Source organism: Platalea leucorodia, assembly GCF_965183815.1.
Source record: "Platalea leucorodia genome assembly, chromosome: 4".
Classification (NCBI taxonomy): Eukaryota; Metazoa; Chordata; class Aves; order Pelecaniformes; family Threskiornithidae; genus Platalea; species Platalea leucorodia.
Window position 1 is genome coordinate 67,541,619 of NC_138826.1, and position 22,938 is coordinate 67,564,556.

A 22,938-nucleotide genomic window follows, 5' to 3' on the forward strand; every position below is an offset into this window, starting at 1 on the left:
TTCTTACAACTTCCGAAAGGAAGAGGTGCTGTTCTCGTCCTGTTACAGTCTCTTCTTCTATGTTATGTCTCCCTGTGGACCACCAAAGGTAAGAGAAATGATGCGTGCATGTGTGTGCAGAAGTATAGAAAGGGATTAGCACAACTTCAGAACTGGACCGTAGTCCAATGTCTAAATGTCTAAAATGTCTAAAAAAAGTAGCATGCATGATCTGATTTTTAAATTGTGAGCTACTAGGTATCCATGTACAATGTTAGGCATATTCAAGACAATGAATAATCTAACTAATAAAAAAATATTTTATATTCTGTAGCTCAGCAGGTGTTTCAGCATTCTTGTTTTATTCTGATAATGAGTTGTAAAGAATCTTTGAACTCCTAGGCAGATGAGTTTGTGTTGCATTTTAGGTTTTGGAAGGTGTCTTGTATATAAGAATGCCAAGTGTACCCTGAAGCGTTACACAAACCAGACATTTGATAAAGTTATGGGTCCAATGTTGGATGCAGCTACCCGTAAACCAATCTGGCGCCATGAAATTTTAGATGCTGATGGTATCTGCTCTCCAGGTATGTCAAACTACATGTTCAGTCATGATATGTTCATAATCTGAGGTAGAAATTAATGTTCTGTTAATATTTCTTGTGCACCTTGTTTTATACTTAGTGTAATTAATTTTTTTTCTTTAAGGTGGCAGTATTGTAATGGAAAATTTAAAAAATGTTAGTTTCTGAAAGCAGCGTGGTACCAGTCACTGGGGGATTTTTTGTGCATGAGGAAATGGACCTTTATGTTTAAGTAGAAGAGTGAGTCTTTAACAGTATGAATCTATTGAAGCATTAGAATTTCTATTCTTCTTATATCTCCAAACTGGCAAATTTTAATACTGTAGTTTTTTGCTGTTTGTCTCTCATATGTTCTGTCGTTGTTGTTTTTTAAGGATAGATTCTTTATTATTTTGATTTTGTACGTCAAAACCTCCTAGCATGCTGTCAGTTAATGCAATTGTTTGAGGAAGTAAAACCTTGTGTTTTTAACACTTTAGAAATACTTTTGGACAGAGATAAGAAAATAAATACAACTACATTTAGTTATGAGGATAGGCGTATAACTTTCCAATCAAAATAAATTTGAGAAAGAATCCTCCCATACTGTCATCCTTCAATTAGGAAATGGCTTAATAGAGCTGCTGAGATCTAATAAGAAAGGTGCTGTAAAAGGCACTAAACTTAATTCCATTATAGCAGCACAACTGGGTCACTTTTGCTCTTTAGCACATCACAACAGAGCTTTCAAAGTTACTTAAAAAAAAAAGGCAAGAATCTTCTGAAGTATTAGGATAGATAGGACTGGGACGGACTCCAGACTGAGGCTGTTCTCGCTGTGTAGGTAAAAACCTCTTTGAAATAGTTCATTTGGACAGAAAAGAGACATAGGCTGAAGTTGAGTGTAATTTTGTGGAGGAGGTGGGAGGCAGGTACTTGATTGCATTAGTATCATTGGGTATGCTACTAATCTGGTTTTCTATGTGAAGGGCAGAAAAAGGGAATAGAGGGGAAAATAGCAGATGCATGAGGCCAGAAGAAATAGGAAAAAGTAATTGCAAGGAGAGGCTGAAAGTAGTCTTGCACAGCTCATTGTGGAAATGATGTGATGTCCTGAATTAAAGTGTGAATTTCTAAAATTTGTCAGTTACAGTGTTGCTTGTTAATTTTCCCCTTACTTACGGCAGGTGACTTCAGATGCTTTTTTATATTCTTTAGACCCAGGGTATGCTGAATAGCTATTCTCATAGTGCACCCAGCATGCAAGCTATTCTGTTTGGGTTTACGAAAAAAAAAGCTAGTTTAATGATTCCCTTACCATGCAATATTTAATAAAATAACATGGCCTACTTCCTGGACGTGTTCCTCCCAGTTTGTCTTCCAGCTTACCTTTTTTTGAAACTTAAAATATATTTCGAACATAGGTAGCCAGATATGTTTTCATGGTGCTTTTTTTCTTGTTCTTTGAAGGTGAAAAAGTAGAAAATAAGCAAGTCCTTGTGAACAAATCTATGCCAACTGTGACCCAGACGCCTCTGGAAGGAAGTAGTGTGCCTCAGCAGCCACAGTACAAAGATGTGCCAGTAACGTATGTTGCATTGTAACTTTATATTTGGGGAAGGTACATGGAGGAAAGGTATCTGAGAAAATATTCAAGTCTAGAAAAGTCAAAGGAATAAACTTCCCTCTGCAAATCAGACCTAGTTCTCTAGGTCATGATTTCTCACAGGATTTTTCAGAGCCTTAGTTATTTTCAGAAGTGCCTAGCCACTTCATCACTGATAAGTTAGATTCTGACACCTGAAAGGCTGGAATTGCAAAGAGAGGGAGGAACCCTCCTGAAGATGTATGTGTAGAGAGGAATCACTGAGTAGGTTCGCAGGAGAAACGAGGAGAGAGCTAAGACAGTGGTAGAGGGGAGAGGAGTCACTCATGGATGAAGTGACGGAGAAACAGGAGAAAAGCAGGATGAGTGGGAGGGCAGAGAACACGTGTGTGCTTAGTGAGGGGGCACATCTCCATACTGGCTCCCACAGAAAATGGCCGATGCTGACTGCTGCTCAGCCTTCACTTTGCCAGGCAGGAGGCCAGGAGATGGAGGCCTTCCTAGCTCAGAGGTTGACACTCAGCTCATTCTGGCCCCTCCAATCAGACATCCCTTACCAAGGCACCAGTTAATGGGAAAGGACAGTCAATAAGAGTTTTTCCCATCCTGTCCTTAAAGAACAGGAGGGGGCTTCTGAGGTGTGAGATGAAAACTTTGCTTTAAATGTATACAAAAATAAATAAATAATGAAGGGGGTTTCACTGGTTTGTCAGGAATAGCCTTGACAGTTTGGTAAATTAGCAGAGAGAAAGGCAAGCAATTGGTGCCCAGGTCAGAAAGGCAGAATTAGCTTTGTTGCACTTCTGTGTGTTTCATAACCAATAGAAAGCTCTAGGTTTACTTCTACAAGATATTAATAAAGAAGTGAGGCAACAGTGTAATTATCAAGAGGAAGGAAGTAATCCTGCCAGGTAAAGACATGGATCTTAGTTTTGGTGTCATACTTTGACCATCTCAGCTACCTGAATAACAAGACAAAATAATCTCCTAAATAAGGTATTAAAATCTGCTCTGCCCTCATTCTGCAATATAGAGAAAAAAGCTGACACCAGAATAATTTCCTTTTCCTTCCTGCTCTGTCATGCCTACCGTTTTTTCCTTTTCTTTTTTTTTTTCCCTCTCTCCTTCCAAAACCTCTGCATCTCGGACTTTAGAGTTCTTCTCTTCCTGTACCTCATACTATGTTTTGCCCTTGGTTCGTTTCCACACCTGCACCTGATGCATAGTTTCAGTCAGGATACTATGCCTTAATTTTGTTCTTAAATTCTCATGGTGTATTCCTTAAACTCCCTTCTTCAGTTATAACTCTCTGTTTGGCTTTTGTTTGTTTAACTGAAGATCCAGAAATTTGCAATATACTAGGAAGCTTTTTTCTGTCAAAAAGAGCCCACATGACAAAAAAATATACCTTGTTCTTTATAAGTTCAGCTTAATTCTCCCTTTGTTTCTATTGTATCTCTTAAGCCTTTTCCAGAAACATACTATACTCTGGAACTTTAATTGGCCTCCCATATATAAGTTCCATGAAGATTACAGTTTAGCCAGAAGCTTACCAATACACAGATACTTGTTTGTAACTTGTGTTTGGTTCATAGATGTAATACTCATGCTTTGTCTTCTCATGCTAGCTACAAAGGTGCGACTGATTCTTATATTGAAAAAGTAATGATTTCATCAAATGCAGAGGATGCTTTCTTGATCAAAATGTTGCTGAGGCAAACTAGACGTCCAGAAATTGGAGATAAATTTAGCAGTCGTCATGGGCAGAAAGGTAAGCTACACATTTAATAAAAATAAATGCATGTTGAGTATGTGTACTATACATACATAATATCATGCATGTTTCCATTGATTGGTTCAGATCTTTTATGAATGCAGCCATAGAAGACCACATCCCTTTTTTTGCTTAAGCTCACCTAATTTAGCAATGACGTTTCTGGACCTGAGGAGAGGAATTGGCAAACGCAATTCTGTGTTGACTTACAAATCTGGAAAATACAGTAATTGCCCATTTTAAACAAGAACAGGATTTTGAGTTTTGTTTGTTTGGGTTTTTTTTCCCTAGTGTGAATTTGGTTTTAGGTGATAGGTTTGTCAGTGGGTTATCAAGAGAGAGATTGGAGGAAGGAGTGAAAGGGCCTATTCTGAATGGACAGAAAAGACCAGAGATGGAATGGGATGTCTGCAGATCATCTGTGCAGACATACTGCTCTGAATACAAGACTGCAGATAGGTAGCTCAGAGCCATGGTGTAAAAAGGAAGCAAATCAGGAATGCTACTAGGAGTGCACCAGCAGAGACCGGAAAGAAGGGGAAAATGTTTTTGAAAATATACCCTGGACATGATCTGGGACACCTCTGGATCTCCAAACAGAGAGTTGAAAATAGGTACCTAATAGGAAGCTGCTTGGTGGCCTGTAGGTCTCTAATGTTAATGTTATAAGTAAGGTGAAAGTCAGGAGCCTGTTTCCATATCTATTGAAAGAAGCAGTGGACTCCCTTTGACCTTAATGGCAAAAACGGTGACTCAGAACATCCTCTCTGGATCTCAAAGGGCTGGGAGTTGTGGGAGGGGTGTTAAGAAAGAAGTGACTGAAAACAGTCTGACTGTAACTGACTTAAAAGCATGTTTTGATCCCATTGGTCCCAATGTGGGACAGGTTTTGACATGTTTTCATCTATCTGTACACTTGGAAAATCTAGATTTTTAGTACTTTCAGCATGACCTTCTGCCTTACTGCATGTACTGTGCTAAACCTATTACCCGAATGTTGTAATCTTGTTACATTTTTAGGTCTTATTTTGGTTAGAGAACCTTGTTCGGTCTTTTGTCAGATGTGGTGGGGAGGCAAAGAGGTTGACATTACCAAATCCTTTCCATTGCAGCACATACACTCCTTTCCTGTTACTGGACAAATGTGATACTGTCTTAATAACTACTGAAACAAAAAAAATCCTTGCTTTGATTTCTGAGGAACTGGAACCAGAGCATCAAGTATAAAGCACACCAGCCTCTTACATCTGGTAACACAAGTATCCGCTAGGTCTGCAGAGGGAGGGAACTGAGGAAATAACGGAGGACGCTGTTTAGATTTGAAACATTTATACTTAAAACTAGTTGTGGTCAGTGAACTTTGCAGTCATGCATCAAATTACGATACTACCTAAGGGATGTTGTCTTGCAAACAAACTGGCCTTTCATGAGCAGTGTTCTCTTTGTCAGAAGACACGTGGAAGAGAGAGTGCTTTTTGTTAGGAGGAGCACCCTGAAAGCATCCATTTCAGCAGTTTGTGACACGGTCCCACTGTACTCCCAGCATCATGTTAGGTCTGACCTTGTTGTGCTGATTCACATCCTGTATTCTTGGAGCAGAACCAGAGAACTCTGTGGGCAAATATGCCCTGGAGTAAGTCAGCAGAGAGCTGGTACTTGCACAACATCCATATGTAGATCTGAGCCAGTGAAAAGAGATGAAACTGCAACAGATATCTCCAGTACACAGGCAGTATCCAGTTCTAGAGCTCTCTTAAATGAAGCTTAAACAGAATCATCTCTAGGGTATTTAGTGCCTGTGTGATTGGAAGAGGTATGAAGAGTGGTTGCTTACGGGTGGACCCCAGGCACAAATAAGAAGCCATTTTTATAACGCTCTGTGCCACCATTTACTTCTTTACTCACGTGTGTAGCCTAAAGTCAAACTTGAGTTCATTTATGACTTACTGGGGCTATGGAAGTACATAAGCATCAGTGGCAATGAGGTGGCCAGGTGTAACTGAAGTGAAAGACTGCATCCATGTCGTGAGATGCACGGCTAGCCACAGTAATCCTCATTTCTGTAGTCTCTAGGTTCAGTGATCAGGGCATCTACCTAGAGCAAACCTATCAATCAAAAGAGGTGAAATGGGTACAAAAGGCAGTAGTTGATCATAATGTCAGCCATTACCAGATGTTGTCTCAGCTTCTTTGTGTGTGTTTTCTATGGAGTACAGTCAACGCAGGCTTTCTGAGTACATCTAGCTCTCTCCAAGATCACCTTTACTTCCACAGCATCTTTCCATAGACCCATAAAACTGGTTCTTGAAACTCTGTATTCTAAAAAAATCCTTCCGTTGTTTCTGCTGTCATTAAGAAATAGAAACTCTTCTGATAAGCATTGAAACATTTTTCCTGATTGTATTTTCAGGATGGCTTTTGATGTAAAAATAGGAAGCAATTCTCACAGAGTCCTCAAGTGATTTGGAAACCTACTGAAGGCTTCAAAAAAGTAAAGAAGCAGCAGTACATTCTTGACTTGACTTTTAAAATCCAGTGTAGTTCTTGCACTACAGCCATACAGCATAGTTTCGGTACGTGAGAGGGAAGAGCATTAGCTTCAGAAGCAAACAGAAAGAGCTGAGCAGTTGGAATGGTTCCACTGCCCCATTCCTTCCTTCTCTCCAGGAGGATTCTCCTTCAGGAAGATTTTGTTTAGAGTCTCTTTCAAATAATTTTTAAATCTCATACACAATGAAGATGTGCAATACTTTTAAGCCTATGACTGCTTTTAGAGCAAAGCCCATTTCTTCATATATTTTGAGCTTTGTCTAATTAGTCCTTTCTCCTTATAAGTGGCATGCGGCATTTTAGCTGCAAGTTATTATATAACAATACAATCAGTACTGTGCAGGACAATTTTTCTTACTAGAATTTAAAAAAAAATGCCTACAAATTGTATTAAAGAAGGTGCTTGGTTAATCATGATAAATATTTATAGGCATTTGCATGAAAAATTTAAGAAGGTAAGATTTTTCTCCTAGCTTGGACTATTGATGTGCACCTATTGAAATAGTTAGTTGAACAGGATTTAAATGGAACTGATTTTCATACCTCTCCAAAAATCAAGAAAAAGGGTGCTCCACAAATCTAGAACCATCGGAGGAGAAAAGATGGAAGCGGAAGAATGCCAGAAGGAAACAGAACTGTGTCAGGCAGGCTGCAATATGGCTTTAGGGAGCAGAGGGCCTTCCATACCACTAAATGCACATAAGGCATCTCGCAGTCTAGAGCAAGCTCATTTTAGAAGTCTTGAAGGACAGATATCTCACGAGTACTTTTGCTACTCATCAAACCCTGATATTCATGGTCAAATGCGGAAACAACTAATACACACTGTATTGGAATTTGGTGGTATTTTCTTTAATATCCCAAAAGCCATAGAAAGTTAGTAATATTTTTTTTTTTTCCCCAAAGTAAAATACCTGTGGAAATCCCATGGTAAAGAAAAACAGCATCCTAAATGCTGTAGGGAACTTTGAGGGCACCCATAATTCTGCTTGGCATTGCATCAGGTTAGAATGACAGATCTCCCATGTATCTGTGCTTTGGACCTCTAAAAATAATAAGCCAAAACTATCAATTATTCAGAATAGCAAATGTCCCTTTCAGCTTGGTTTTGGAGATACGAGCGGGAACATTGCAACGGTTGTGTTACAGAGTTCGCAGGCATGTGCTTTTAGCTGTCCAGTACATCAGTCTGTAGTAATCTCTTGTGCTCGGGGGAGTGATCATATTCTAAATTATTACATTTTGCTAGGACACACATCCTTCCTGGTAGCAGACCTCTCAGTTCACTGGCTTTGTAGTACATTATGGGAAAAGATGTTACAATAAATGGGAGAAGGGAGAAATGTGCTTAGTGGAGAAGATACATGTATTAGATACCAAGAAAAAAATACTGACAAGAACAGTGGAGTTTACTGTTTTCCAACTTCAGTATATAGTGAATAACTAGATATTGACATTAATCTTAAATTACAGGCAATGATAGAACTGGAGAAAAGGCATGAAACGGAAAGGAAAAAATCTTCTTTGCTAGCTGTTTAAAAGTACCAGCAGTATCATCCTTCTCTGACATCAAATCAGGGAAGGATCAGTCATAACAGAGGAATATAGGCAATTGTGAAACAGAAATCGTAACACTAACAATTTAACATTTTCCATTGAGAGAATTTTTAATTAGCCCTGATTTTTTTCTCTCATCTTCAGCGGAATGCAGGCGATTACCACTTCGAGTTTAATTTGTGAATGTTAGCTTTAAGCCCATCATAGGGCCATTTAAACCGATGATGAGCTTAAACTAACAAGTACCTTGATTCAGTGAGAAGGAGAGAAAGCATGTTTCTCTCTTTTTTGTATTGTCAGTCTTTTCTGTGAAATATTTTTATTTTGTAGAAGGAATGCATGAAGATGAGATTTGATTTCACGGAATGGTAGTAGTAGTTTTAAAATAATTTAATATGTGCAAAATAAGAGATTGCACAAACCAGATTTCTCAAGTTTTTTTCATGGGCTTTTTCCTGTATTCCAAATTGTTGTATTCCACAGCTATACTTTGTCGCTGGGGCAGAAAGAAGTGAAGTAACAGAATTGGAAAGTGTCTGGGATATGACAGATTAAATCTCACAATCCAGCTTTAGCCTTTTGTTACAGAAGAGCCTTTCATTAAATGTGTAGGTAGATTTTGTAGGTCTCTCTAATAATACAGAACTATGCCGCTGCCTCTGTATTTGCTACCTTCTTTGTGTCCTGTCACATGTCAACACTGTATTGGCAAGGGTCACCACTTCTGGCCTGTCCGCAACACCCTCTTTTCATTCAAGTCCATGTTTTCAGTACACTTCTTCCAAATGGCCTGTAAAAGCTAGCCTTTCCTTCAAGACCTGTCAACAAAGAAGTGTATGAGGAGGAGAAAAAACCCAAATGAGGCCATCACGTTGTATTGGGAAGCACACCAGCAAATATTTTGCTCTATCCCAATATTCATCTTCAAACTGGACGTTGCAGTAAGATCTTTGGGAGTGGGACTGTCACTTTTGTCTATTAGCCCTTAGGCTTCTCATATCTCACAAAAAACCATATACCTACCAGGGAGGACTTCTCTTGAGCTTTAGGACTTTGTTTTAACTATATTGCATCGTATTTTTTTCCAGAAGGATAAAGAAACTTTTTTGGGTAATTATTTTGTTTTTTAATCTTGCGTTCTCTAAGCAAAGTCACTTTTCAAAGCACAGAAGGCTAAAGGATTGTTAAGCTAAAGAAGCTTCATCTGAGTTCCATACAAACTAAATTATTATATTTCCAGATTTCCTCTTCCTTTGCTACAAGTCACAATGAGGAAAAAGTTGGGCTCCTTTGATGTGAAAAAAGCAATATATCACTTCTCTGAAAGAACATTTCTCAGTCTCTCATGTGAAAAAGGATTAACACCTCCAACAAAGGTCCTGTAGATCACAGAACTAAGCAGCAATACTGAACAGTATTCCTGAGGAGTGGAAAAACTGTATTTAAGCAAGAGATTGTTTGAACTGGCAAACAGAAGCTTTTTAATAGCTGAAGATCTAAGATAAAGGATTAAACCTTTCTGAAGTATCTGCACTTAAACAACTCTAAAGACAAGGAAGCGAGTTTAAATTCATGAAAGATGGTCTTTGTTTTCCTAAATGAACCATGTTCTTTAGTGTCAAAACAAAATCCATTCACAGCATTGTCAACTACATAAACTTCATGACAATACCGCTTATCTACCAAAGCCTGACCTTGCTTACTTTTTAAAATTTTTACTAGTTTGAGCGTCTGTCTTCTGCTTGCCTAACTTCATAGTTGAGAGCAACTTATCTTTCTCTTTTTAATGGGCACTTGTACAGTACGTATAAGTAGAACATGTAAAGTAAGATGTTAGTTTTAAATAGCTACTTGTGTCATATTCCCCCACGTTACAAGTCAGACTTAGTACTTTATCTCTAATAAAACATCAGTGGGTTTATAGGAATTAAACGGTTGAAGTGGCATTAAAAAGAATTTGCTATTATCGACTGCAGGAATGTGGGATGATTAGTAGTTATTAGGCATCAGGAAAAGTAGGAATTCCTTACTTTATTTTTATCTTCAGAAGTTGAATATGAGAAAATGAGATGTCAGAATACCATTAAAACTTCTCATACCGTTTTTTCTATTTTATTTTTAACAAAACCACTGCTTAGCTTGCTGTCTTAAGAAGAAAATTACAGCATTTTTTATCTCGAGCAGCAAACAGGTAACCTTCTGACCTTTTCAGTATATCCTCAACTGAACCTCTGAAATTAGGGTGATTTAGCATTTTATGGCACAGAATAAAAATCTCTAATTCTGTTTCCAAATAGTGCATCCTGAACACACATTTTATTAAGCTCTTGACTCATTCAGCCATGTGTATTTTGTAAAGTTCCTATGGTTATTGTTTTACAATAGCTGCTTCCAGAAGCATTGTAAGGGTTTCAATTAATCAGCTCTTTGTGTGCTTCAGACTATGCAAATTTATCACATCAGACCATTCAGCAGCTCATGGGAAAGCAGTGTACAAACTGTATTGTCTTCTAGCACCTCCTCTCATTTAGAGTGATGTTTTTAATAAGAAAACTAATCAAGTTTACTTATGCATTATTTATCTGTTAATTTTAATTCTGTTCTTTACCTCTTATGTCAAATGGGATGTAGCAAGTGATATGATAGATCAGTGAATGATTCAATATTGAACAAAGCTTATGTGATGCAGCACTTTTTTTCTTCTGGACTTGTTTTATGCTTAGTTAGCCAACACAGTATGTAATTAGAGAGTTTTAAAGCAGATGTACATTTTTGTTTAACGTTACTAATTTTTGCAAATCTTTGTCACTTGCCCACAATATACAGTGCTGTGCTCTAACTACAACTCCTCTTAATTATGTGAGGTGGTCTTATTTCTCAGGAGTATGTCCAAATTCTGGCAAATCTGGTAAATCTAAAACAGGCGCCTTTCAAGTTAGTTTTAGCTCTTTTACCACCGTATCATTAGAATGAGTAAACAAGCACATTTAGTAACGTGCTTCTTTTTATCTTGCTGATAGAAACTGGTATTACCGCTGCTTCTATTCACTTAGTCTCCTTTGCTCTCTAATGTCCCTCCTGCTGGTAGTAATTAGTTTTCTATATTAGGTTGTTTTGACTTATTTGATGATTTTTTTTCATTTGGCATGTGTGTGTATAGAAGGCATCTTATCGTAGCCGGTGAAAAACTTTCCCATACTGTTGTGTTCTGTCCCTGCCCCCTCCCCGCCGCCCCCCTTCCCCTTCTCCGCTGAACTGCTGTTGTTACAAGTCTGCGTGCGTTCGTGTTTGTCAGCAAGCTGTAACAGCAACCACATAGAAGATATCAATTCTGGAAACCTGAATTTCTCCTGATTAGAAAAAGAAACTCTTAAAAGTACAGGAGTGAGGGGACCTTTATGCTCTGTCAGGGCCTTGTGGAGGTACAAGGGTGTTGAGATGCTGTCGGGACTGATGCAGATAGCGTGTGTGAGGATGGGGGCCATCATGCATAGTCAGAGGGCTGTCATTTATTGGCTGGCATACAATAGCATTGAAAAACACTGCCTATGGCTGTTTTATACTTGCATGTTAAACCACTGTAGATGTCTGATTTAAGTTTATTCTAATTTAAACTATCATCCTTGCAGTAAACTGCCATGCTTATTAATCCACTTTTGGTTTTTTTGAGAGGGAGATCTTAAAAGAATTTGTTAGCATTTCCACTAATTTTTCATCTAAGCTGTCATTATGAAATTGATGTACAAAGGTTTTTTTCTAGAATTCAAATTGTTTTTCAATTGAAAAGAAATTAGATGTAGCAAGCTGCTAGATGCTCTCTTACTCAAGCATGCAACCCTCTTGTTAGTCCACACATTAAAAAAAATTTTGTTTTTTGTTTTGTCTGGAAAAATAATTTCAGGCCTTTCTGGTGGTTAAGGTTTGGTTCTGGTCCTAGATGAGAACTCCAGAGTGTATAGGTGAGAGCAGATTCAGGCCCATCGCAGTATAGCGTTTCATCTGAAAACGTATTGCTAAATTTTAGATGCAGCATATAAAAATAGTGAGGGGAAGAGAAGTGAATGAAACCAAATTATTTTGTATGTCCTGTGTCAATGATGAGGAACAATTTTCATGTGATATCTAAATCGGTAACAATTAGGAAATCTTAATAACCTGTAGTAAGAACCACAAAGCAAAGTTACCTACTGGTTTGGCTGTGTCCTATTTATGAATGTTGGATTGGGAGTAGTTGAGCAGCTCAGTTGTGAAATACAGACAGGGCAACATTTGGAACTTGAGGCTGTCTTAAATCCAGCCTCTTCTTTTCTCCTTTACTGGTTTATTAACCAGTTGCAAGTGATAATTGCACTTGTATGGATTAATTCACTTGATCACACTCTTTTGCAGCTGCTCAGCAATGGAGAGCTGCTAGGCTTGCCTTTTACTGCCCTGCTGCAAACCCTGGCTCAGTGATCGGGGCTGAAAGCGAGTAGCAAATTCAGGAGCTTACCGTGCAGACCCGCCAGCATGAGCCTCTGAAGAGCTTCTGAAGGCAAGTGACTGCAGAATGAAATCAAGTTTACATTTTTAAATGAATTGCAGTTACTTGCTTTTAGAAGTAGTGTTGTATATAGGAAAGATGTCTTTCAGCTTTTTAAACAGCTTTTTATGAGAAAGAACGAACTTTCGTAAAACAGGGGGAAGAAGCTTCTCTCTGTGCTGTTCTCTAAATACACATGGGCATGCTATAGATCTGTTATAAACTCAGTGACTTCTTAAAATACAGAAGCCTGGAATTGAGGTTTCATAGCTTTCTCTTTTTTCTCCCCCCCCCCCCGTAAAATAGAAACTTTATAAATGGCCTAGTGAGCTTCACATTGCTGGATTCTGTCTAAATATTTTGTTTTTAACTTCTAAGCTCATTATGCTGTCTTTGTGTTAACTTGTATTAAAATCTGTCAGCTATGACTGGTCTCATAACCACAGTCAGCGGACCAGAATAAGTTAATTATTTACTTGTGTCACTAGTGCTCTTCATCTAATGAAATGCACAGCTGTGTTAGATCTGCAGTTGGGTGTGTAGGTCCCATTGTTATACAAGTCAGCGGAGGGTAGAAGCCGCTATGATGGAGAGCCCTCAGTTCTTTCTGCTGTTCTGCCTTTCTGTGTCGATTTCATGGATCTTTTATCATTCACTTTCACACAAAACAAACAACACAGTGGCTGTCTGCTATGGGAACCAGCTTGGCATATAAAAGGTTTTCAGAGCCTAAAGTAATTTTAAGTTAGCTAAGATTTAATTTTTGGCTTACAGGTGCCGTGAAGTCCAGATGCAACCTAATGCCTTCTTAGAAGTAAATGCGAATATGGCAAAATGTACATGCCATAATACATATATAATAAAGTATTTATGTATACAGTTTCAGGATAAAAAAGCACAAAGAGATAGTGGGTTGGTTGGTTTGGTTTGGTTTTTTTTTTTTTTCAGTAAATGATTGCTGCTTGGCGGGCAGGGGTAGAAGGATGTTATTGATTTATCATAATAGAACAACGAAAATTAGTTTCAGTAGGTTTAAAAACTAAATACAACAACCCCCCCTCCTTGCCCCAGACGCTCCAATCCTTTTTTTTTTTCTTCCTGCTCCCTTCCCCCATACTTACCATTCTCATTCTATTAACTACTGTCCCATACACCTATCCCTGTCTTGCTTGGACAGTGGAAGAGGAGCTCCCTCCTGAGCAGACGCCAATATCCCCCTGTGAACTGGCTGGTCAGGGGATGCCTTTTTAAGGATGTAACCAGCACCCTCAGTCTTCCAGGAGCCCCCTCCTCTCCAGGACTGTTCCCAAAGCGTGGTCTGGCAGTTGCAGCAGGCTGATCTCAAATAGCTTGCAGACTTTTTCAGTTCTAAGGGCTTCTGGAAGAAATTGTCCAACTGAAACAGTAGCTTTGGTTCAAAGGAGTATGGGCTTAAGCAGCTGCATTTTAGCACCTGAATCTGAATGTTAGATCTCTTGGTCATTTATAGCTGCAGTATTTTGATCTGCAGAGTGCACTGTAGAAACAGTTGTAAGGGTTGGAAGACAAATTTTGGAATCTATGATAGACTATTTTAAACGAGTTTTCATGTTTGTTTAATCTTTCCTAAATAGTTTTAGAGTGTGTGTGGGGGGGGTTGTTTGTTTTACATCCAATACTGATGGAAACTGAAAGAGCTTGCAAAACTTTTAAAGGTACAGTTTATGTTCACAGACTGACAAAATATAAGCATTCTGGGGAGTGGATTGTACTTTGTAATTCATTGAAAGATGAATGCTACCCGAAAAAAATATGTTCCCCCACCCCCCTTATCTCCTCTCAATTCCTGTCAAAGTCCTGACTTGATTTGCTTTTATTCACAGTATTTAGCAAAGGTACATATGATAAACAGATTTCAAATGAGTAATAGTTTTGTATGTCCAAAGAAGCATGATTTCTTAATTTTTTTTTTTCAGGAAATTATAGCATCAACTTTAAAAACTAGGTGAGAAGTTCCAGTCTGACTGGTCAGAAGTTTCTGGTTGCCTCTGAACACTGTATCTAAAGCTTTCTTCCCTAATTTGCTAACTCACAAATCAGTGGGAGCATTATATAAGGGTATGCTAATTTTGCCAGTCCTGTCACAAGGGCTCTCTTCTAGCCTGCAAGGTTGTGAGCACTGGTCATGGTAATGAATCTGGGTAAAAAGTGATCCATGAGAAAGAGAGGAGGAGGAAAACACTAAAGAAAATCTGGTGATGTGCGTCAGCCCTGCTGGTGGTTTGCTGTTTGTGAATTGAAATGTTTTCTCTTCTGCAGGGGTGTGTGGACTGATTGTTCCTCAGGAAGACATGCCATTTTGCGATACAGGAATCTGTCCAGATATCATAATGAACCCTCATGGCTTCCCATCGCGTATGACGGTTAGTGGTTATGTTATGATTTAAAGAGACAGTGTCCCCTGATAGGGAAAGTGAAGTAGATTAGCCAGAAGAAACAAAAAAAAGTTTGAAACACGGTTTCACTGAGAATATTCTCCAGTCATCGTGCCGCACGCTTGCTCTCCTATAAGTATTCAGCCCTCTGTTTTGCATGTTTTGAAACATCCTACTGCAAAAGGAGTAGGGATGGAGGCTGTTTGTGCATCATTCTCATTTTGTTCTGTATTGAGCTAGTAGGAAGCAACTGAATACCTCACTTGCACCCTTTCTGTCTGAAAATGTCGTGCTCTTCCTCTTCCTTCCCTATTGCCTATGCTCACTAAGCCTGCTGGGGCAGACTGTGAGGTGAAGGTTGGAGAGAAGTTTCAATAATAGATCTAGACCTATGTAACTTCTTACATTACACGAACCTCCCTGGAACCGATGCAAATCTTGCACCTGTGCTGCAGGGTCACACTAAATACCACACAGCCTGGCCTTTATATGAGACCTCCACTGATTACTTCGTACAGCCTCTGATCTTTTTTTCTTTGTTAGCTGCTTCGCTTCTGTTCCCCCTGCTGCACTGTAGCCTGCCAATCTCTGAGGCTCTTTCCTACAGCAGAAGGCCACACTGGATCCTGCTTATTTTCCAGACACCTGGAAAAAAAGGAGCTGCCTGACTCTGGACCTTAAAGGTGTTCCCAGACCCTGCGATGAGTCCGGTTTTCCCCCTTCACAAAGGAGTACGCCGTTCTTGGGGTTCTTCCACTCCTCCCATTGCACGCAATAACCCATGCTGCCGTCTCGGACACTTTGCCTGGCTAACTTACGCTGTGACCAGTCCAGCAATGTGCCCGTACTAGTGAGCAGGCTGTTAACTCTGCTTTTCTTTGCCCAGGTAGGAAAGTTAATTGAACTCCTGGCTGGGAAAGCTGGAGTCCTCGATGGCAGATTTCACTACGGAACAGCTTTTGGAGGCAGTAAAGTTAAGGATGTGTGTGAGGATCTTATTCGCCATGGTTATAACTACCTAGGGAAGGACTATGTAACATCTGGTATCACTGGGTAAGGATCTGCTGTATAGATTTAGATGTTTCAGGGAAGTGGGGAAATCCTGTTGAGACACATCTGAAAAATCTTCTCGTGTCTCAGAGCTCAGGAACTTTCTTTTATTTGCAGACCGCTCTGTGAGATGGAGGGAAGGGGCTGAAGAATGGTGCAGGGTTTTTTTTTCCTTAGAAGTATTTTGTGGTTCCACATTTTAAAAATTGCTAGTATTTGCATGGCTGTAATGTGAATGGACCTTGTAGTACATACAAAAATTTCCCAACCTCTACTGCATGACAAAAAAGGTAAAATCAAGGTTTTCTTTCTGAGAGATTGTAAGAAATTTCAAGTTTCTGTTGGCAGCAAATCTTATATATGCTTGGAATCAGATAAGCATTTTCATGTTGACATTAATAGTACTGTAAAATATGGATTTGGAGGCAGGTGTCTGTTCCTTGGGAATATTGTGTGTGTGCTCTTTTTTCTTTTTCTTTTTTTTTTTTTTTTTTCTTCTGTCGATTACACAATGATTCAGTCTGGCATAATACTCTAATCTGCAAACTTCCTGCTGTGTTGATCAGACTGGCTTCTGAGACACAGAGTTCAAAGAACATGAGATAGTTTAGGAACAGGAAAAGGCCATATGGCTTCACATGCCTGCCCTTCCAAAATGTATCTTAATCCTACCTTCCTGCTATTTTTATTATCCTCCCAGTCCCCTTCTTATCAAGGAACAAGTTTAGGTCTCTTTTGTAAGTTTTTTTTGTTTGTTTGTTTTGGTTTTTTTTAATACTTTTTATTTTAATTGCTTTTCCTACCAACTTATTCCATATGTTGTTTCTCTTTTTGTTTTCCTTACCCACTCCATATTACATAAATTGTACATCAGGTATCCTGGTGTTTGAAACACTTTCTGTTGATACATCATGGTAACTTTTAACAAATCTGACTGATCTTGTTTCCTAGGGAGAATAAAATCATCTAGCTCTAAAAATCCCCCGTCCCCAAACTTCAACTTTGTCGTACCCTATTTAGAGACTTTGCTTTAGGATACAGATACTCTTACAAGCAAATTTCAGATGCTTAATCTATTTGTTATGAAATCTGAAGGCAGATTTCATAACAATGCGGAGGTTTGCAAATTCCAAATGACTAGTTAAGTTTTATTATTTTCTTTAATAGGCAGCTTTTGAAATAACACTACATCATGTCAGTAATGACTCTGAATGGGAGATGCAATACTGTTGTCTCCTGCTTGTTTTTACATTGCACATACATTTTTTAAAAATAAATCAGTGGCAGTGCTGAGTTTGTTTGTGTTAAGTCTGGTCGTTCTTAGTCCTGAAGGTGGTAGCTGGGAAATGACTGAGTGCTTTCAACTGTTGCTTTCTGATATGTAGGCGCTGATGCTGTTCTTACAGTTCGGAGTGTCTTAAACACAGAACTCTTTAGCCGTTACTCCAGCTTGTAGAATGGAGTAACACCCCCCGTACTGCTTACAGATGTTCCCAAGCTGATGCAAGTGCCTAAACATGGACATGTTTAAGACTCAGCTGGACAGGGTGCTGGGCCATCTCGTCTAGACTGTGCTCTTGCCTAGAAAGGTTGGACCAGTTGAGGTCCCTTCCAACCTGGTATTCTATGATGATTCTCAAGAGCCCTTTTACCGGGCGCGTCTGAGCCCCCAGTGCCAGCCAGGGCAGCGATTTTTGTCCTATGGATACAGCTGCTGAGCCGGGCTGCAGGAGCAGCTGTGCTGATGCACAGCCGCTCAGGGAGGGCTTTCACCCATCTGGGTCTTGGGTTGTGCTTCAAAGTGGTGCACAGGGAGAATTAGTGGATGGGAAGACTGTCAAGCTTATGTTGTGCCAGTGCTAAGCTATCCTTGCAAACGCAAATTCCTTAAAGTGCACCTATAAAAATGATGTTTTGAGCATTTATGCTGCGTGTATTTGTTTACATATATGCTTACCTTTGTTTTGTGTGTGAATGATGTAAAGCGAAGGAATGTAGATAGAAATACCTTAAGTAACTCCTCAGAGTCTGACACATTTACAGTCTTTATCGGTTACTGATGACACTATTGAAATACTCCGGCACAGACAGAGGAAGGACTTAACATGGTAAAGCTGAAACAGGTACTTGCAGCTATAGCAGCTTGTCTGCACAGCGTGTGGCCAGAGGTCAGGAGCTTGTTCCTCGCTAGGGTAGATACAGCAGTATGTGGTGCTGGAAGTGTACTGCTCTTGTGTTCAGAAGGGTTCCCTGTGGGGTTTTTAGACCGATTGCCCTGAAAGCCCAAACACATTTTTCTAGGACTCATGATTCCCAAATTGTTTCAAATTCCTCCTGTACACGACACTCTTGTCTCTCTTAAGGTACCTATGTGCTAACTGTGAATATTGGTTTTGTTTTGGTTTTTTATTCCTTCAGGGAACCTTTGGAAGCATATATCTATTTTGGCCCTGTGTATTACCAGAAACTAAAGCACATGGTGTTGGATAAAATGCATGCAAGAGCTCGAGGACCCAGAGCAGTGCTCACCAGGTATCGTTACAGGCTAAGCACAAAATGATTGTGTACATTCAAAAGTGTGCCCAGCTGACTGACGGGTATAAAACAAAGTTTGTTTGCCTTTTGATACTTAACACAAAATGCTATTACCTCTTAATACGCTGTTACAGACCAAATGCTCTCAAGCAGACTGTGGCAGGAGGTTGTTCTGAATGTGCAGGTGTGCTCTGTGTGCTCCAAAAGTGAGTTTGCTTCTCAGACTTCTGTTAGCAGTTGGTAAAAATACCATCTGCTGATTCACAGTGTGTACTGTGGCCCTTTCCTGTCAGATTGCTCATATTGAAGGTATTTTAGGAGGATTTTTTTTTTCTTTAACATTTGTACGTTTACAAAATCAGGTATGAGTAGAAGGAAGAAATTTCTTTTAATATTTCAGCATCCTTTGGTATTCAGCAGGTTAATATTGATGCAGCCCATGTCTTCACTTGTCAAGGCAAAGCAAATGCATTGGCCCTAGTGCAAACAAGCATTAGAATAATGGGCATCCCTAGTATACTGCACTTTGCCTTGCAGACTCCTCCACTCAACTCTAAAACTGAATTTAGGGTTGTATGTGCTGGTCCACAGTTATCATTCTATACCATGCAAGAGAATAGCACTTTCACACTAATAAATTGCAAAAGTTACAGAGATGTCAACAGTCGATCTCCATTTCTACTTGCCCAGTTAAAGATACGTCCTCAGTTCATTTGGAGTCATGATCATTGTACTAAGCCTGAACATGGTTTCTCTCCAACAAAAAGGTTGATTACCATGTTGATATCTTCTGGTGTCAAATTTTGAAGTCAAGCAGATGTGCTCTGAGCCATAAGCAATAGATGCTCCTGGTGGTGGGCTTGTGATTATCTGGACCTTTGGGGAATTGGAAGCATCCTGCTTTCACTGATGTTACTTACCTTTTCTCCTTAAAGCCAAGCTCTGTGGCTGCTTGCACTCATCTTCTAAATTGCTGATATTCCTGGCTCACAAGAAGCAGTTCAGTGGCACAGGCTTTGCTTTGAGGAGGCTTCTAGTGGATCGTTTAGTTCACCTCTCTCCATCACAGTAGGATTATTTGCTAAATCTTGCCAGAAAGTTAATTACCAGCTAGTCTTCAATATTCTAGCAAAGATCATTCCAAATGTCCTTTGCCAGTCTTTCTGGACTATCATGTACACCATTTACACCTCACCTGCTGCACGGTGATACTCCTCTTTTTGACCAATCCCTTTTGTACTGTTTTTGAGATGTAAGCACAAAGTCATGTCTGTCCTGCCCTTACTCTTCCCTATAAAAAGCATGATTCATATTCTTTAATGCTTAATTTATTTTTATGCCTCTTATCATGTGCTGATCTGCTTCTCTTGCCTTGCCGGACTGCACAACAAGTTAGCAAGTCTGTCCTCTTAATAGGTGCAACTTCTACCTGTTGATGTGCTATGAGAGGGTGGAGGGGCAGGTCTCTGCTGTACGTGATACAGAAGTATCTTTCTCTTTTGCTTTTCATTGCGTATTTCCTATGCCGTTTGGCTTTCCAACCTCATGCTGTCTCTAGGACAAACTGAAGTTGTCTCTCACTTTCCATGGAAGTAAATACCAGTGGTTGAACTGGGAGAGAAATCATGAAAAGTTTTTGTAATTCTTGGCTGAACTTTTCCACCAACCACATTAAGAAGAGCAAGTGTACCACAACCATTATTTCCTACCACAGCTGCTTGCCTATATGAACATAAGTGATATATCCAAATAATGGGCTGTCTGCCCCATTTTCTGTTCTTCAGTCTATTAGTCATGGTATTGGTGCTTCACAGGAAAATGAAAACTCGCCATCTTAGCTAACGGTGAACGCAGTTGGTTTACTGGACCTCCTAGCTTACCCAAATCCCTTGATCTGCTTTTGTATTGTCTCCCCAACTTCTCAGCTGTTTAGAGATATTGAATTTAAATGAAACCTAAATCCCAAGTCAAGGTAATGTTCACATGTAAAGATGAAGGTGGTGTGATTTTCCCCTGCCCCTTACTTTCTTTGAATTCTTTGTTCCAGTCAGTAGCATCATACTATGTAGCTAGAGCTCTTTATTTGACTTTCAGGAAAGCTAGTGGATGTTCAATTTGTGCTGCCTCTTGACTAGTCTTTTAGGAATTTTCTTTTTTCTCCTCAACTAATTAAACTTCTGCTACTGCCATCGCCTCAGCTGGGAGAGTCTGCTTTGCCAGCTTTTGTACTCACTATTGTTTTATCATCCATTGCACTTCCTGGAGACTAGATTGCCTCTAACATTGTTTTTTGCTTTTAAAAGTAATCCTGTAACAGCTTCCAACATGGAATTTGGCTGTCATTGTCTTGAAATGCATTTTATTATGTATCAAATGTACTTTAACTGACAGAGCAAAACTATTATTTCCATTTGGAATACGGCAGAAGACTTGAGTTTCTTGAACGTCACTGATTCTAGATATTGTTCTGATTAAAACAAGACTTTGTAGAATTGCAAAGCAGCGCTCTTTGTCAACACAGTCAAAAACCAACAGGATGTTGCCCTCTGAATTGGTATTTCTTAAATGAAACACAATACTTAATTTATTTTGCCATGAGTAGTTGACAATTAATTTAAAACACAGTTCTATATATGGTGTTGCCTAGATACCCAGTCCTGCTAAATCTTTTTAATAGATAAACTGCTTTTAGTTTTCCTTACCAGAGATCAATATAAGCTTTCTGCATGCGTAGTTGTTTTGGTGGACATTGTCAGAGCTGCCACCTGCGTGTCTTTTGAACTTATCAGATGTCCTATTATACTGCAAGGGAGTAATGTGATGACACTGGGCAGGGCTCCTCGCTGCGCTCGGGGGCTGTGGGAGCACGGTACGCCCTCCTCCTTCAGGCAGCGTTTTTCCAGGTAATACTCCACTTCTTGGAGATCCGTGTTTCAGCCAACGACTCCATTTCGAGTTAGCCCCTGGTTTTCTGTACCAGGCACAAGGGAGATCTGCTGAGACCTAGGCAGCCTGCTCTTATTCATGGGGGTAGACTTATTTCCCCCCACTGGCCAATGAAACAAGGAACAGGGCCATAAAACTGAACCCAGTGTTCTTCCAGAAAAGGCAGAATTAGTGCCTATAAATTCTTAATGTGCTTAAAAACACTGAAGTTAATTGTTTTATGTTTTTTTTCTAAATGCAGCAGTTAAATAGTATGAAGACCACTTGGCCTTGGTTTTTTTTTTTATTTAAAGAATCACTGTGTTTTATTTAGCATTTAAGAATTTTAAGAACTTACTTTTTTTTTAACATATGAAAAATATCTCTTTTTATTTATATTCCCAATCTTATTTTCAAGAGTCTGCTTTGTTTTCAGAATGTTATATTTAGAATAAAGAATGGAAGTAGTTGCCCAGGGCAACAGCTGCAGTGTACGTGTGTGTAGCGGGAAAGGGGAAGCACAAATGCTTTACAAATACTGTTTTAACATTTTAAACAACCTGTGGTATGAGGAATTTTCAAACCCATGTGAGCTGGAAGAAAAATCTGATAGACTTAGGGAGCATAAGATAGACTTCTTTCAAAGGCCCAATCTCAATATTGAAATTTTTGGTACTTTAGAAAACTACTTTTTAGGGAGGAAGGATTTTGTTTGTTTTGTTTTTTTAATGAGGTCATTTTGACAGTGGGAGTGAAACACTTAAGAGCTTAAAACTCAAGTTGGGCTTTTTTGTTTTGGGGGGCTTTTTGTGGGGATTTTTAATGGGATTTCAGCTGCCTTAGAAATCTCCATCCTGTATCTGTTGGAAGACCCATGGCATATCAACTTTTAAAGGGCTGGAGTTGAGACCCCATCATTTTTCCAGGGGTTTTATCCTCCCTTAATTGGATTGAGACTTTATTGGGACTCGCATTTATAAAGCTATTTTGTCATTTTATCCTGTGGAACACCACCTGGTGAAACTTTTGAAAGTAGGCTTGTGCATTAACTAATATTACATGAGTCAGCTGGTAAAAGGAACTCGGGTGCTCCTAGCACTGCAGCAAATGCCTGGATCTTTGGAGGTCGAACTGCTTTTAAAATCTGTCTCTTGGGACTTCAGAAGAGAAACTGCATTCACCACAGGGTTCGTCCTTTAAAACAGCATCTGAACAGTGATGGTGCCATCATCTGGGGAGGGGGCCCTAGGGAGTTTAATCAGGATGTAAACAACTTCTATCCATTCTCCCAACAGTGGGAAAAATAGAAGGTTATATGAATGAAAAGGACAATTTGAATTACAAGCAGATTACTTTTAAGGTTCCAGTGTGGTCAGAGTAAGGGAAACTACTTCCCCCTAAAAACAAATAGAACTTGCATCTTTAGAAGATATTTTGGTCTGGTAATTAGTTGTTTTGTTTTT

General features: G+C 39.3%; 1 protein-coding gene across 9 annotated transcripts in view; it reads left to right on the plus strand.

Moving 5' to 3' along the window:
- POLR3B (RNA polymerase III subunit B) overlaps positions 1 to 22,938 on the plus strand; it is an 82,481-nt gene that overhangs the window by 51,449 nt on the left and 8,094 nt on the right. For 4 of the 9 annotated variants that reach the window (XR_014228014.1, XM_082310145.1, XM_082310147.1 and 1 more), the window contains 6 exons: positions 408 to 566; positions 2,013 to 2,130; positions 3,777 to 3,919; positions 14,850 to 14,953; positions 15,852 to 16,018; positions 18,434 to 18,547. Coding sequence is in view for 5 of the 9 variants with exons in the window: in XM_082310145.1 (XP_082166271.1) it covers positions 408 to 566; positions 2,013 to 2,130; positions 3,777 to 3,919; positions 14,850 to 14,953; positions 15,852 to 16,018; positions 18,434 to 18,547 (805 nt within the window). In the remaining 4 variants the exon portion in view is untranslated. Of the gene's footprint in view, positions 1 to 407; positions 567 to 2,012; positions 2,131 to 3,776; positions 3,920 to 10,167; positions 10,221 to 14,506; positions 14,536 to 14,849; positions 14,954 to 15,851; positions 16,019 to 18,433; positions 18,548 to 22,938 lie in introns of those variants that run through there. The other 5 variants (XR_014228016.1, XR_014228017.1, XM_082310146.1 and 2 more) reach the window with 5 other exon arrangements.